At 43.4% G+C, this 14,476-nt stretch overlaps 1 protein-coding gene across 4 annotated transcripts in view; it reads right to left on the reverse strand.

The window, feature by feature from the left end:
* The window catches only part of LOC122540621, a 22,781-nt gene extending 20,082 nt beyond the window's left edge, over positions 1 to 2,699 (reverse strand). For all 4 annotated transcript variants that reach the window (XM_043676581.1, XM_043676584.1, XM_043676580.1 and 1 more), the window contains exon 1: positions 2,539 to 2,699. In XM_043676581.1, the coding sequence (XP_043532516.1) occupies positions 2,539 to 2,592 (54 nt within the window). In that variant the 5' untranslated portion in view covers positions 2,593 to 2,699. The remainder of the gene's footprint in view (positions 1 to 2,538) is intronic.
* Positions 2,700 to 14,476: the final 11,777 nt, after the last annotated feature.

Here is a 14,476-nt window from a genome sequence, read left to right on the forward strand (position 1 = left end):
CACACACACAAACACACACGCACACCCTCCCGACACACACACACAAACACACACGCACTCTCCCGACACACACACACACAAACACACACACACACATGCACGCACCCTCCCGACACACACACACAGTGCTGTACCAGCTTTTGATTTGCTCTCTGTCAAAATGCCATATTTCTTAAAGAGAAATGAAGCTGCAAATTCAGAAAAGGCTTCCTGCTCTAAAACAAAGAACTGCTTGAAGATTTTTCAGAACCAATTAAAGGTAGTTCTGAATTTGTAATAATGCAATGGTTTGAGGTACAATATTAAAAGCTAAAAAGCACATGTGCTCACGTGCATACATTACCTTGTCATCCTCCTAATGCTCCACACACTGTGAGGATTTTGTGAAGTGATGGTAATGCATCAGTCCACAGGGAAAGGTCAAGAGGGTCAGAGGTGCCCCTCCAGCATATAAGAGTGGTTACTTATAGAATGGTCATTAGCAGAACCTGAGAACAGGCCACATTGGCACCAGTCTAGCTACAGCTGTTACACAAAGACTCATGGAAAGTGAAAGGAGTCTGGAGGATAGGCTGCTGCAGGTTAATAAATGACCACTGTGACAGGGGGTAATGTCCCTGGGAAGGCAGCTTGAACAGAACTGAAAATGTGTTGCTGGAAAAGCACAGCAGGTCAGGCAGCATCCAAGGAACAGGAGAATTGACGTTTCGGGCATAAGCCCTTATTCCTGAAGAAGGGCTTATGCCCGAAACGTCGATTCTCCTGTTCCTTGGATGCTGCCTGACCTGCTGCGCTTTTCCAGCAACACATTTTCAGCTCTGATCTCCAGCATCTGCAGACCTCACTTTCTGCAGCTTGAACAGAAGACAGGGATTCACTTGTGACATATCTTTACTGTGGGCCTTCGTTGCAGATGTACAGGACATTGGTTAGGTCCCTTTTGGAATACTGAATTCCAGTCTGGTCTCCCTATTAGAGAAAAGATGTTGCTAAACTTGCAATAGTTCAGAAAAGATTTGGAAGAATTGTAACCTGTGTGGAGGGCACTGTAGAACTTCAAAAGGAAGTTGGTTGAGTAAGGTTTTAGATGGCAGATAAAGCTCAATGTGGAATAGTGTGAGGTGATGGTACAAGAACACAGAGAGACATAATAAACTAAAACATTTTATTCTAAAGTTTGTACAGGAGCAGAAAGACCTGAGTGTAAGTGTATGTAGGTCAGAAAAGCTTGCAGGACAGGTCAATAGAACTGTTAATAAAATGTAGAGTATTCTAGGTTTCATAAATAGAGACATGGAGCCCAAGAGTAGAGAGGTTACCCTGAAGTAAAATAAGATATTGGTTGACCTCAGCTAAAACATTGTGTTTAATTCTGGGTGCCATATCACAGGAAGATTGCGAATGCACTGAACAAGACACAGAAGAGGTTTACCAGAATGTTTCCAGTTTTGAGGAAAGATTGGAGAGGTCAAGGTTGTTTTCCTCGGAGAGTAGAAAGTTAAGAGGAGATTTGAGAGACATTTTGAAAATCATGAGGGATCCGGATAGAATGGATACTGAGCCTGTTCTCACTCAACAACAGATTGAGAATCAGAGGACACAGAGTTAAGGTGTTTGCAAAAGAAGCTAGTGCACTGGATGTATGTTTGCTCGCTGAGCTGGAAGGTTCGTTTTCAGACATTTCATCACCATACTAGGTAACATCTTCAGTGGGCCTCCAAATGAAACTCCGAATGAAAATGTTACCTAGTATGGTGATGAAACATCTGAAAGCGAACCTTCCAGCTCAGCGAGCAAACCTACATCCAGAACCTCAACCTGAGCTACAAATCTTCTCAAAACTCACTATGCAAGTGCACGTTGAGAAAAAAAAAATCACATGGAGAGTAGTGAGGGTATGGAGTGCACTGCCCAGAAATGTGGTGGAGACAGGTTCAACTGAGGCATTGCAAAGGGCATTGGATAATTATTTGGATAAGAACAATGTGCACGGTTATGGGAAAAAAGGCAGGAGATTGGCACAAAATTGAGGTGCTCAGTTAGCTAGTACAAACACAATGGACTGAATGGCTCCTTCTGCAATTCATTGTTGCTGTGCCAACAGAAAGGGGGAACTAGAAGAACCTTACTCTTTTTTACCCTGTAAGTCCAGTGAATATTTCACCAGGAAAGCGGTATGTTCAGGCTTAATGTTATCTGTGTCCCAGTGACCACGTGAACAAATGTTTCAACAGGAGTCGCTGGACGGCATTGGGAACATGACAGAGCTTTGTGCTGTCCCCCTGTGTAACTCAGGAGACCTGTGACACACGTTACTGTGACTGAGATTGGCACGGATAAGGAATCAAACTAGGTCTCTCCTAATCTGTACATCTCAGCATTATGACAGAACAGGTGGAAGTGGAAAATACATGTGGCTTTATGAAAGTAAGCAAGATGAAGAAAAGATCTTCGGAAAATAATCAAATTTAACATCAAGAAGCTGCCACTACCATAAACAGTAAATTATATGGCTCAAGTTTCTCAGTTTAAACTCACCTTCCCAACCATCCTGGCCACAAGGAACAGTACCGTCATCAGGGTACCCAGCATTTCCAACTGCCCTGCGTGAATCGCTTCCTTCTGATGTGGTTTTGGTGATTTTCACACGGTTGAGAGTTTCACCGAATGTACACAGCAGCCTGGTCAGTGCCAGCACGATAGCTTAAGACCTCTAATGAGCTTAGAGGCCTGACTTAGAGCCTCTGTATAATATTTAACTGCTTGTCTTATGTCCTTGTAATCAACCTTGTGCAGCGTTATCACAACAACTCCATGCTGGAGTTTGAGAGTGTAAGATTGGGGAAAGCAAATCTTAGCAGGACTTATACACTTAATGGTAAGGTCTTAGGGAGTATTGCTGAACAAAGAGACCTTGGAGTGCAGGTTCATAGCTCCTTGAAAGTAGATTTGCAGGTTTATAGGATAGTGAAGTAGGTATTTGGTATGCTTTCCTTTATTGGTCAGAGTATTGAGTACAGGAGTTGGGAGATCATGTTGTGACTGTACAGGACATTGGTTACGCCACTTTTTGAATATTGCATGCAATTCTGGTCTCCTTCCTATCGGAAGGATGTTGTGAAATTCGAAAGGGTCCAGAAAAGATTTACAAGGATGTTGCCAGGATTGGAGGATATGAACTATAGGGAGAGGTTGAATAGGCTAGGGCTGTTTTCCCTGGAGCGTCAGAGGCTGAGGGGTGACCTTATAGAGATTTATAAAATCATGAGGGGCATGGATAGGGTAAATAGATAAGGTCTTTTCCCTGGAGTGGGGGAGTCCAGAATTAGAGGTCATAAGTTTAGGGTGAAAGGGGAAAGATTTCAAAGAGACCTAAGGGGTAACTTTGTCATACAGAGGGTGGTGTATGTACGGAATGAGCTGGCAGAGGAAGTGGTGGAGGCTGGTACAATTGCAACATTTAAAAGGCATCTGGATGGCTATATGAATAGGAAGGAATTAGAGGGATATGGGCCAGGTGCTGGAAGGTGGGACTAGATTGGGCTGAGATATTTGGTCGGCATGGACAAGTTGGACCAAAGGGTGTATTTCTGTGCTGTACATCTCTATGACTCTATGACTAAGTAATCAACCCAAGTGATGCATGTCTCATCCGTTATGAGTTTTTAAGGGAAAGGAAACAATTTGCAATTAATGTGGAGTGTGGAGCTAAACCCTATCCACTTCACTGCCAAAACCACCTCTTTCCGCTGTCATCACAGCCTCCACACCTGCCTCACCCTTGACTTTCATACCTCCAACCTCAACCATTCAAATTATCTCCTAGCTGTTTTCTCAATTATCAACTCAAATGAACTTAAACTCATTAAACATTCTGCTGTCAATAACCCTCAACTCAAAGCTCCTTATCACATATCACCCAGTGACTCCCTAATCCTGTCCTGTTTCTCTCTGCTTTTATAGCCCTCCTTAAAATATACCTCAGTGTTCAGGTGCTTGATAATTAGTTTCCAAGTCCCCTTTTGCAGCACTTCAAGTGTCAAAAGTTGCATTGATAATACACTTGTGAAAAGCCTTGCCGAGTTGTTAAGAGTCATGTTTAAAATGATGTATAAATGTGCCTTCTAATTCACTGCCAAATTTCAGCTCCTCTTAATCTTAGAAAGCTTCATGCGTTGACATGAGGAAGATAAGGCTTATGTCTGTTTTTCATTGCTTGCTTTTCTTGGAACAAGGCATCACTTCACATTAAGCATGGCAGATAAGGAGTCGCTCCCACTCTTACTCTCTGCTAAAGATACGCTTCAAGGATTTCCAGCTGAAATCTACCTGTTTCATACATTACAAACACAACTTCCATGACCATTGAGATCTTGGAACTTGAACAAAATGAGATGTGATTACACTGGAGAGGGTGCAGAGAGGTTTACCAGAATGTTGGTGGGCTGGAGAGTTTCAGTTGTAGAGTCATAGAGTCATACAGCATGGAAACAGACCTTTCGGTCCAACTTGTCCATGCCAACCAGATATCCTAGATAAATCTAATCCCATTTGCTGGCATTTAGCCCATATCCCTCTAAACCCTTCCTATTTATGTACCTGTCCTTTTAAATGTTGCAATTGTACCAGCCTCCATTCTGGCAGCTCATTCCATACACGCACCACTCTGCATGAAACAGATGTCCCTTTGAAATTACAATTAGAAACCCTACAATGTGGAAACAGGCCCGTCAGCCCAACAAGTCCACACTGACTCTCCAAAGAGTAATCCCCACCCCCCCAAGGGCCATTCCCCTACATTTACCCCGACGAGTAATCTATGCTAAGGGCAATTTAGCATGGTCAATTCACCTCAGTTGCACATTTTTGGATTGTGGGAGGCAACTGGAGGAAACCAAACGGGGAGAATGTGCAAACTCCATGCAGATAGTCACCCAAGGCTGGAATCGAACCTGGGACCCTGGCGCTGTGAGGCAGTAGTGCTAACCGCTAAGCTGCCATGCTGCCCCACACAGCCTAAACCTATGCCCTCTACCTCACCCTAAACCTTTCTCCTCTCACCCTCAAACTATGCCCTCTAGTTCTGGACTCTCCCATCCCAGGGAAAAGACCTTGTCTATTTACCCTATCCATGCCCCCCAAGATTTTATAAACCTCTGCAAGGTCACCCCTCAGCCTCCGATGTTCCAGGGAAATCAGCCTCAGCCCATTTCCCTATAGCTCAAACCCTCCAATCCTGGCAACATTCTTGTAAGTCTTTTCTAAACCCTTTCAAGTTTTACATCTTTCCTATAGGAAGGAGACCAGAATTGCATGGAATATTCCAAAGGTGGCCGAACCGATGCCCTACACAACCGCAACATGACCTCCCAACTCCTATACTCAATGCACTGAATAATAAAGGCAAGCAATACCAAATACTTTCTTCATCCCTAAAAACAATCCCTATAAACACCCCTTGGCAAAAAAAGGTAAGATCAAACACAGGGTCTTACAGGGGAGAGAGAGAGATGGCAGAGAGAGATTCAGCATGGAACACCTTCTCCCATGTAGCTGTTTCTTTGACCAGCAGCCTCAAAAAGCTGACCAGCAACTTTGAACAGCCTGACTGTTAAAACCAAACCAACCCAAGCCAGAGAAAAGCTGAGCTGGGAGAACTGCCCACTTCCCTTTCATTGTACAAATCTTATTTTAAGAAAACCTTGAAAGCCTGTTGCCTGAGGCAGTATTTATTAGCTATAATCAAATTGACCCTAAAACCCATCCAAACCAGACACCCTGGAGCATCTGCATTTACGACCTCTCTGAAAGAAGTCCAAGAACAACATAACCTTGTTAAAGGAGTAGCATTCAGCTCACTTATGAGCAAAGGTTAAGCAGGTTAGGATTCTACTCGTTAGAGTTTAGAAGAATGAGAGGTGATCACATTGAAACATAATGGATCCTTAAGGATCACTGATTAGCACTGCTGCCTCACAGGGCCAGGGACCCGTGTTCCATGCCAGCCTTGGGCGACTGTCTGGATGGAGTTTTCACATTCTCCTCATATCTGTGGGTTTCCTCCCACAATCCAAAGATGTGCAGGTTAGGTGAACTGGACGTGCCAAATTGTCCATAGTGTTCAGAGACAGGTAGGTTAGGTGCACTGTTCAGGAGTAAATGTAAATTAATAGGGTAGGGGAATAGGTCTGGGTGGGTTACTCTTCGGAGGGTCGGTGTGGACTTGTTGGTCTGTTTTCACACTGTAGGCATCTATGAAATTCTATGAAAATGTAAATACTGAGAGGATGGTTCCCCTCATGGGAGAATCTAGGACCAGAGGGCATTGTCTAAAAATAAATGGGCACTAATTTAAGACTTAGTTAAGGAGAAATTTCTTCTCTCAGAGGATTAAGAGTCTTTGGAAATGGTTACCACAGAGACCTGTGGAGGCTGAGTCCTTGTGAATATTTAAGGCTGGGATAGATACATTCTTGTTCGTTTGACAGAATCAATGGTTACGGGGAAAAGGCAGGCAAATGAACATGAAGAATTTCCGATCAGCAATGATCATATCAAATCATGTGGCAGGCTCAAAGGTGTGAATGAGGCAGCATCCGTGGAGCAGGAAAATCGATGTTTCGGGCCAGAGCCCTTCATCAGGAATGAAGGGGCAGAGGAGAGTACAGTGAGAGTGGGACTCACTGAGATCTTGACACCTCATTCCTGATGAAGGGCTCTGGCCCAAAACATCAATTCTCCTGCTCCTCGGATGCTGCCTGGCCTGCTGCGCTTTTCTAGCAACACACTCTCGACTCTGATCTCCAGCATCTGCAGTCCTCACTATCTCCTCGAAAGTGTGAATGGCCTACATCTGTTCCTATTTCTTACAGTCTCATATGAGTTATATCAGACTGGAAATGCTAGCACTGTTTCTCTCTCCACAGATGCTGCCAGACCTGCTGAGTTTCTTTAACACTTCCTGTGCTTGCTCCTGAACCAAAGGCTGTAACATTGCCCCTCAAGTAGATGAACAGCTTGTGGGAGTGAACATTTGGTTAAAAGCGATCAGACCTCTATCAGTCCCATTTCACTGCAATTAAAAAAAACCCCTAAAGGAAGCTGGTTTATTTCCCTGATCTGTTGCTAGAACCTGTTGCTTTTGACTGATTAATTAGAGACTTTAAAAGTTGTAAACTAGTTACTCTGTGCTTCCTAAAAGCAAGTTTAACTACCTGGAGAAGAGGGCTTGAGGAGCAGCACGTTCAGACAAGCAAAAAGGATCATCTCAGTAAACCGTTGTGCAGGGACCATTGAATTGTGCTCCCAGTCTTTTCTTCCATCCATGTCACCCACATTTTTTGTACCTGTCTGGGCGTAGGAGGAGTTTTATAATGGGGCTAGAGTTTAATACGTACAGTTAAATGCTGATGGCTCATAATTGTTTCCCAGTCACCAGATTCTGTTTGTTTCTAATAGTCACTCTTGTTAAGCACAGAAACCTGGTCTGTCCTTTGTGTTAATCTAAAAGATAGGTAAATTGGGGATTTTGCATACCTTCTTTATGTTTGTGATGACGCTGGGAATAATAGGGCTTGATTTTCAGCCCACTACCCCACTGAGGTGTGACATTGAAAAGAGGTAGGAAAAAGACCAAAACTTGAGCCAATTAGGGAGAAACTGATCTGGAAATGCTCCTCTCTGAGTCCCATTTAAGCAATCAAAATTAATCTAAATGACCACTCTAGTTCTGACCTACCAAACTCTATTGAAGCTAATCTCTGTCCATGACAGGAACAAATCCAGCTCTCACTTTGAAGAAATTTACTGACATCACAGAAACAATTCTGGGCGAATGCAGTGCATTTCTATATAATTCCAGACTGAGAAGTAATTGTGAAGATGGAATGATTTCATTGTTTCTGGACCTTTCCCAAGGTTGTGAGAGGTTGAGATATGAGCACAGATTAATATCTTCCTATCTTTTATGGCAAGAGGTTTCTTGGCCTCTCAGAACATGGATGACCAGGGAAGGGGTAACCTTGAGAAACACTAGTGTCCTGCTGGACAAATAGATGATGAAAAATGTGACCAAAAGAATTTTAAGAAGCATCTCAAAGGAACAAAGAGAGTTAGAAAGATGAAGAAGCTAAGGGAGGGAATTTCAGAGCCAGTCTGGTGAAAAGACAGTCACCAACCATAAGATCATTAGATAGAGGAGCAGAATTAGGCCATTGGGTCCATCAAGACTGTTGCATCATTCAGTCATGGTTGATAGGTTTCTCAACTCCATTCTCCTGCTTTCCTGCTGTAATCCTTGATCCTCTTACTAATGAAGAAGCTATCTACCTCTGTCTTAAATACATTCACTAACTTGGCCTCCACTGCCCATTGCGGCAATGAGCTACACAGATTCACCACCCTCTGGCTGAACAGGGTCAGTCCTTCACTTAGAGACTGTACCTTCAGGCCCTGGTGGCATGGCGGCTCAGAGGATAGACTGCTGCTTCATAGTACCAGCGACCCAGGTTCGATTCCTGCCTCGGGTGACTGTCTGTGTAATTTGAACATTCTAGCCTATGTCTGTGTGTCTTTCCTCTGGGTGCTCCAGTTTCCTCCCACAGTCTAAAGACATGCAAGTTAGGTCAATTGGCCGTGCTCAGGGATGTGTAGGTTGGCTGCATTAGTTAGGGGAAATGTAGAATAATAGGGTAGGGGAGTGGGTCTGGGTGGGTTACACTTCAGAGGGCCAGTGTAGAGTTGTTGGGCCAAATGTTTCCTCACTGTAGGGTTTCTTGTCTCTCTTCCACTCATGGAAATATCTTCTCCATGTCCACTTTATCAAGGCATCTCCACGTTTTAATGAGATCCTCCTCATCTCCATTGAGTACAGGCAGTAGAACAATAAAAATCACGGAGGTGCAAGAGACTAGGATTTTAAAAAATCCATTCATGGGATGAACCACTGGCTGGCCCAACATCTGTTGGCTATCCGTTATTACCCTTGAGGAGGTCATGGTGAACTGCCTTCCTGAAGTGCAATCCTTTTGCTGGAGGTATACCCACTACTGTTAGAGGGTGTTCCAGGATTTTGACTCAGCAACAGTGAGCAGCAGTGGTATATTTCCTCATGAAGGTGGTGCTAGGCTTAAAGAGGAACTCACAACTGATGGTGCTGAAACACTCCGCAGCCTTTATCCCTCCAGTTGGGGAAGAGGTTGCAGGTTTGAAAGGTGCTGCTGAAGGAGCCTTGGTGAATTTCTGCAGTAAATTTTGTAGATGGTACACACAGCTGTGTACAAGTGCTGGAGGGAGTGAATGACTGAGATGGTAGATGAGGGTGTCAAACAGGCTGCTTTGTCTGAATCAGCGGGATGTCAAGCTTCTTTAGTGTTGATGGAGGTAAGTTTGAAGGAGTGCAGAGGTCTCAGGCGGTGGTAGGATTGGAGGTGGTGGTGTATGAGAGCATGGAGGAATTTGGGAAATGAGAACGAGAATTTCAAAGTTATAATATTGCTAAATAAGGAGCGAATATAGGTCAGCTAGAACATAAGTGCTGAGATAAAATACTGCAGCATTCAATTTCCGTTATTCCATTTATGGGATGTGGGCGTTGCCGGCTGGGCCAGCATTTATTCACCATCCCAAGTAGCCCTTGAGGAGGTGGGGGTAACCTGCCTCTTTGAACTGCTGCAGTCCACGTGCTATAGGTAGACCCACAATGGCGTTAAGGAGGGAATTCCAGGAATTTGACTGAGCAACAGTGAAGGAACAGCAATATATTTCCAAGTCAGGATGGGGAGTGGCTTGGAGGGAGTTTGCAGGGAATGGTGTTCCCATGCATCTGCTGCCCTCGCTCTTCTCGATGGAAGTGATCATAGGTTTGGAAAGAACTATCGAAGGATCTTTGGAGAATTTCTGCAGTGCATCTTGTAGATAGTGCACACTGCTGCTGCTGCTGAGTGCCAGGGGAGGGAGTGGATGTTTGTGGATGTGGTGCCAATCAAGCAGGTTGCTTTGTGCCAGATGATATCAAGCTTCTTGAATGTTTTTGGAGCTGCACCAATTCAGGCAAGTGGGTAGTTTTCCATCACACTCCTGACTTGTACCTTGAAGATGATGGACAGGGTTTGGGGAGATTTTTTGAAAACAGCCTTCTGATAGAACAGAAATTTTTGACTATTGTAAAACTGCATGTTTATCCCAGCACTCCCATGTTACTTTAGAAGCAGACTCCAGGGAAGCAGTAAAATTCATTTCATAATCTATCATTGGGCTATAAATACCACAGTGTGTGATAGTGAGAATGATAATCATGGTAATGATACTACATAGACACCCCATTTAGTGAAATGTTGATTTACTTTACCTAAGTACTCATTAACATTGGGTAGAAGTGAAGTCAGTAATAAAACAACTTAAACTATTCTAAGCATGTTTTGACTCTCAGAGATTTCAGCTCTGTTCCTTCCTCCAGTTTCTCAGGCCCAGTGACTCTTTGCTGGGGGCCCTGGCTCAGGACCCCATTAATTCCTGACCCAACCGCTCATTCTCCTTGTATGAACATAGACAAGGAGCATTACCAGGGAACATAACAATGCAGAATATCTCAGACAGGCTCAAGCTGATAGTGATGGGGATGGAGTGTATGTTAACCATTTGAATATCAACATGCATTTTTTACTCCGGTTTCATCCATTGGCAGATGTGGGCATCATTGCCTAGCCTGGCATTCGTTGCCTGTTCTGTTTGCCCTGGAGAAGGTGGCAGCAAACATCCTTCTTGAATTGCTCCAGTCCTTTTGATGTGGCCATACCCATATTGCCACGAGTGGGAACACCAGGATTTTGACTCAGCGACACTGAAGGAATGGGTGAGTGGCTCTAAGGGGAAGTTTATAGGTACGGTGTTTCAAACGAGAAGAAAGTAGCATTGTAGATGCTGGAGATCTGAGGCGAGAGTGTGGTGCTAGAAAAGCACAGCCAGGCAGGCAGCATCCAAGGAGCAGGAGAATCAACATTTCAGGCATAAGCCTTCATGATAGGCTCATGTCCAAAATGTCGATTCTCCTACTCCTCGGTTGCTGCCTGCCTGGCTGTGCTTTTCCAGTATCTCACTCTAGACTCTGGGGTTTTCATCTGCCGATCTTGTCCTCTGGAGTTATAGAGGTCATGGGTCATTGTCTAAGGATACAAGGTAGACTTTTTTTTTTGCATTAAATTTCTAGAATTTATTGATCATCCCTAATTGCAGAGATGGCAGTTGACAGCCAACCACAAGGAGTCATACAGTACAGAAACAGACACTTGGTCCAACCAGTCCATGGCAACCATAATCCCAAAGTAAATTGTCCCATCTGCCTGCTCTTTTTCCATATCTCTCCAAACAAAAATGTCTTTTAAACATTGTAACTATACCTGCATCCAGCACTTCCTGTGGAAGGTCATTCCACATTGCTGTGGTCAGAAGTCACATGTAAGCTAGATCAGGTAGGGTGACAGGTTTCCTTCCCAATGAGTCTTTCTGGAAACCAACAACGGCTGGCAGATGGTCATCAATAGACTCTTAATTCTAGAATTCATTTTTCCTCCACCATCCACCATGGCCGATTTGAACCTCAAACATGACCTGTCTCTCTCGCTTAATCAATCATCTATGAAACTACTAGGCTTAGTACCTTTCCTAGACTTGTCTTCAGGCAGAGGGTGGTGAACCTGAAAATGTTCTATCAGAAATCAGTTGAGGCCAAAATATAGAATGTTTTAAAGACAGAGCTAGACATAGCTCTTGGGAGTAAAAGGTTCAAAGGTTATGGGGAGAAAGCAGGGACAGGGACGCAGTTAGATGAGCAGTTATGGTCATATTGAATGGTGGAGCAGTTTGAAAGACTGAATGGTCTGAACCTGTTCCTGTTTTCAATATTGCTATTGTTTTGGAAAGTACTGTCTAAAGAACTTTGGTGAATTGTGCCGCTATGCATTGAATATTGAAGTGAGCAGTTTATTATAGATATAGTGTTAATCTTTTGGAATGCTCTTGGAGATGCAGCCATCCAGGCAAGTGGACAGTATTCCATCACACTCCTGACTTGTCCTTTCTAGATGGGAGTCAGGAGGTGAGATACTCACTGCAGGATTCCCAATCCTGTTTTGTAGTCACAGTATTTACGTGGCTAGTCTCGTTCAGTTCCTGGTCAGTGGCAATACCCAAGCTGTTGATACTTCCTACATGTTCAACTGACATTTCAACATTCTCTGTGCGGATCCCAATATGACACCTTGAATGAGATACCAGAGGACAGGTGTAGAATGGTGACCCGAAAAAAGGAGCCAATACCTTCACAAAAGACACTGGGGAAGGATTGTCCAGGACTATGGTTACAGGGATTTAAATTATAAATGCATACAAACCCAGAAGACAAAAGGATTGGACAGCTGTGGTCTCCACTCGTCTGTGAAGAATGACCAGTATAGTCTCCCCCAAAGACTCCGATTCTCTCCCTGCTAACACTGCACACAGCAAATATTCTCACCAATTGGAAATAGGTAAAGGGGAGCTTGCAGATGTATTAATGTCTAGCTAGGGGCTAAGAAAATAATTTGAAAGATTCTATATGATTAGCAAATTGTTCAGAACTCTATTAAAGCAACTTTAATGTACTGCGTGAATTGGATAATGCCATCACTATTAGCAACAGTTTCTGCTGTCGTGCTCACCCGGTCAAAGAACAATCAAATTCAATTTCCTCAATAATTTGACAATTTAACTAGAACCTTTGTTGCAGTTAGTGTGGTACATTACCTCCTACTGCCAATTAGAAGATGGATAACACTGATTCTGCCGTAAGGTGAGGCTATTAGTAAAGGGCTCTGTGCACTATTATAAATAAGCTCACTAGCAAATACAAATGTGACAATTTGCTTTTAGAAAATGAGTGAAAGCCTACTACAGTGAAATAACTGGAGGTAGCAAAGAGAGAGAGAGGGAGAAGCACTGTTTTGCTATGGATTTACCTACATTCCCGGCTTCGAAAGACTGAAGAGCATACGGTCAATGCAGAAACTGAATAAAGGCTAGGCTAATGTTGCAGAGCAGAGGTGCTGAGTGGGAGTGAAAGATGCTCATTTCTGATATTAAAAAAACCTGTTTACACATAATTAAAGGCTATTTGCATATTTTACTGACAAGATGACACCTTCAGGGAAAGATGGCAGAAATAAACTTTTAAGGCAACCCCAGTAAACCCAGCCAGTCCTTAAATCTATGAAATATGCCCCGAATTAAAAACAAATTGCTGGAGAAACTCAATCTATGGAGAGGAAAGGAGAGGTAATGTGGAGTCCAGTATGACTATTCTTCAGTATGAATTACACCCACTGGAAGATAGATTTTCTTTGTTTACTCGCTCAACTCTTTATAAAAGATTTTAAAATGCATTTGGAATAAAGAGAGCTTTCTTATGTATAACTTCCATTATGGCTTGAAGCTCTGCTGAATGGAAAACTACTCCAGATACAACACAGTCCAGGAGCAATGAAGGTAAATTGCCATCTAGTGTTTAGTCAGATTACTGGGACCTTGTAGATTTCACCAGCGTGCAGTGACACCTAGTGAAGAAAAATACAACATCTTAATAGAAGCAGTTCAGAGTGTTCAATAACAAGGACATGGTCAACCTCATGCATTGAGTGTATGGGAAGGGACAGTTCTCCATTTTGAGATGGATGTGCTAAAGCAAACATTTTGACCCTACACACAGAGGTGAGTGAGTGAATGAGTGAGTGCTAGTGAGCCAATTTTGTAGAAATACTCCAGAGGATAATGGCGGTCAGGGAAAGGGAACAGTGTCCCCTCTCAGTTGTGCAACATACATGAACCGAAAGCAGCTACAGACCTTGATTACTAGAGGTCTTTCAACAAGAGGAGTTCCTTATGGGTTGAGCATTCAGTCAAATGCTGAGAACACAGTACCACAATACAATTTCTCAGATTCACAGCTTCCATTTCAATGGTAAATAAGTTCTTACCTATATAAAACTCTGCAGAGCAAGAGATCAAATCAAGGGGTTGACACAAGGGATGAGTATAACATTGGAGATCCACTCTTTGCAAAGATTTGTGCATTCACCATTTGAAAGCAGAGGTTGGGGCAAGTTGGGAGATTTTCCAAATGGAAAATAGGTTGCGTCCTTGAGTGTGATCAAAAGGTGGAGATGAACAGCATCAGACTCTAGTTAGGCTTAAGTGCACCACACAGGACAGTAAGTGTGAACATAGTCTGGAATCCCCCTGGCTCAGGCTGCACTTAAAATGAGGAATTACAGAGGAGAACATCTCTTGATGGTTGAGAGACTTTGGAACTCAACCACAAAAGGCAGAGGAGAGGAGGTCATTGACTTTTTTTGAGGGCAGAGGTAGGTAGATTCTTGTTAGGCCCTGGAATCAAGAGTTATCATCAGGAATAGTTGGAAATGTAGAATTCTAAACACAAACAGGT

The sequence above is a fragment of the Chiloscyllium plagiosum genome, chromosome 35, assembly GCF_004010195.1.
Source record: "Chiloscyllium plagiosum isolate BGI_BamShark_2017 chromosome 35, ASM401019v2, whole genome shotgun sequence".
NCBI classification, from domain to species: Eukaryota; Metazoa; Chordata; class Chondrichthyes; order Orectolobiformes; family Hemiscylliidae; genus Chiloscyllium; species Chiloscyllium plagiosum.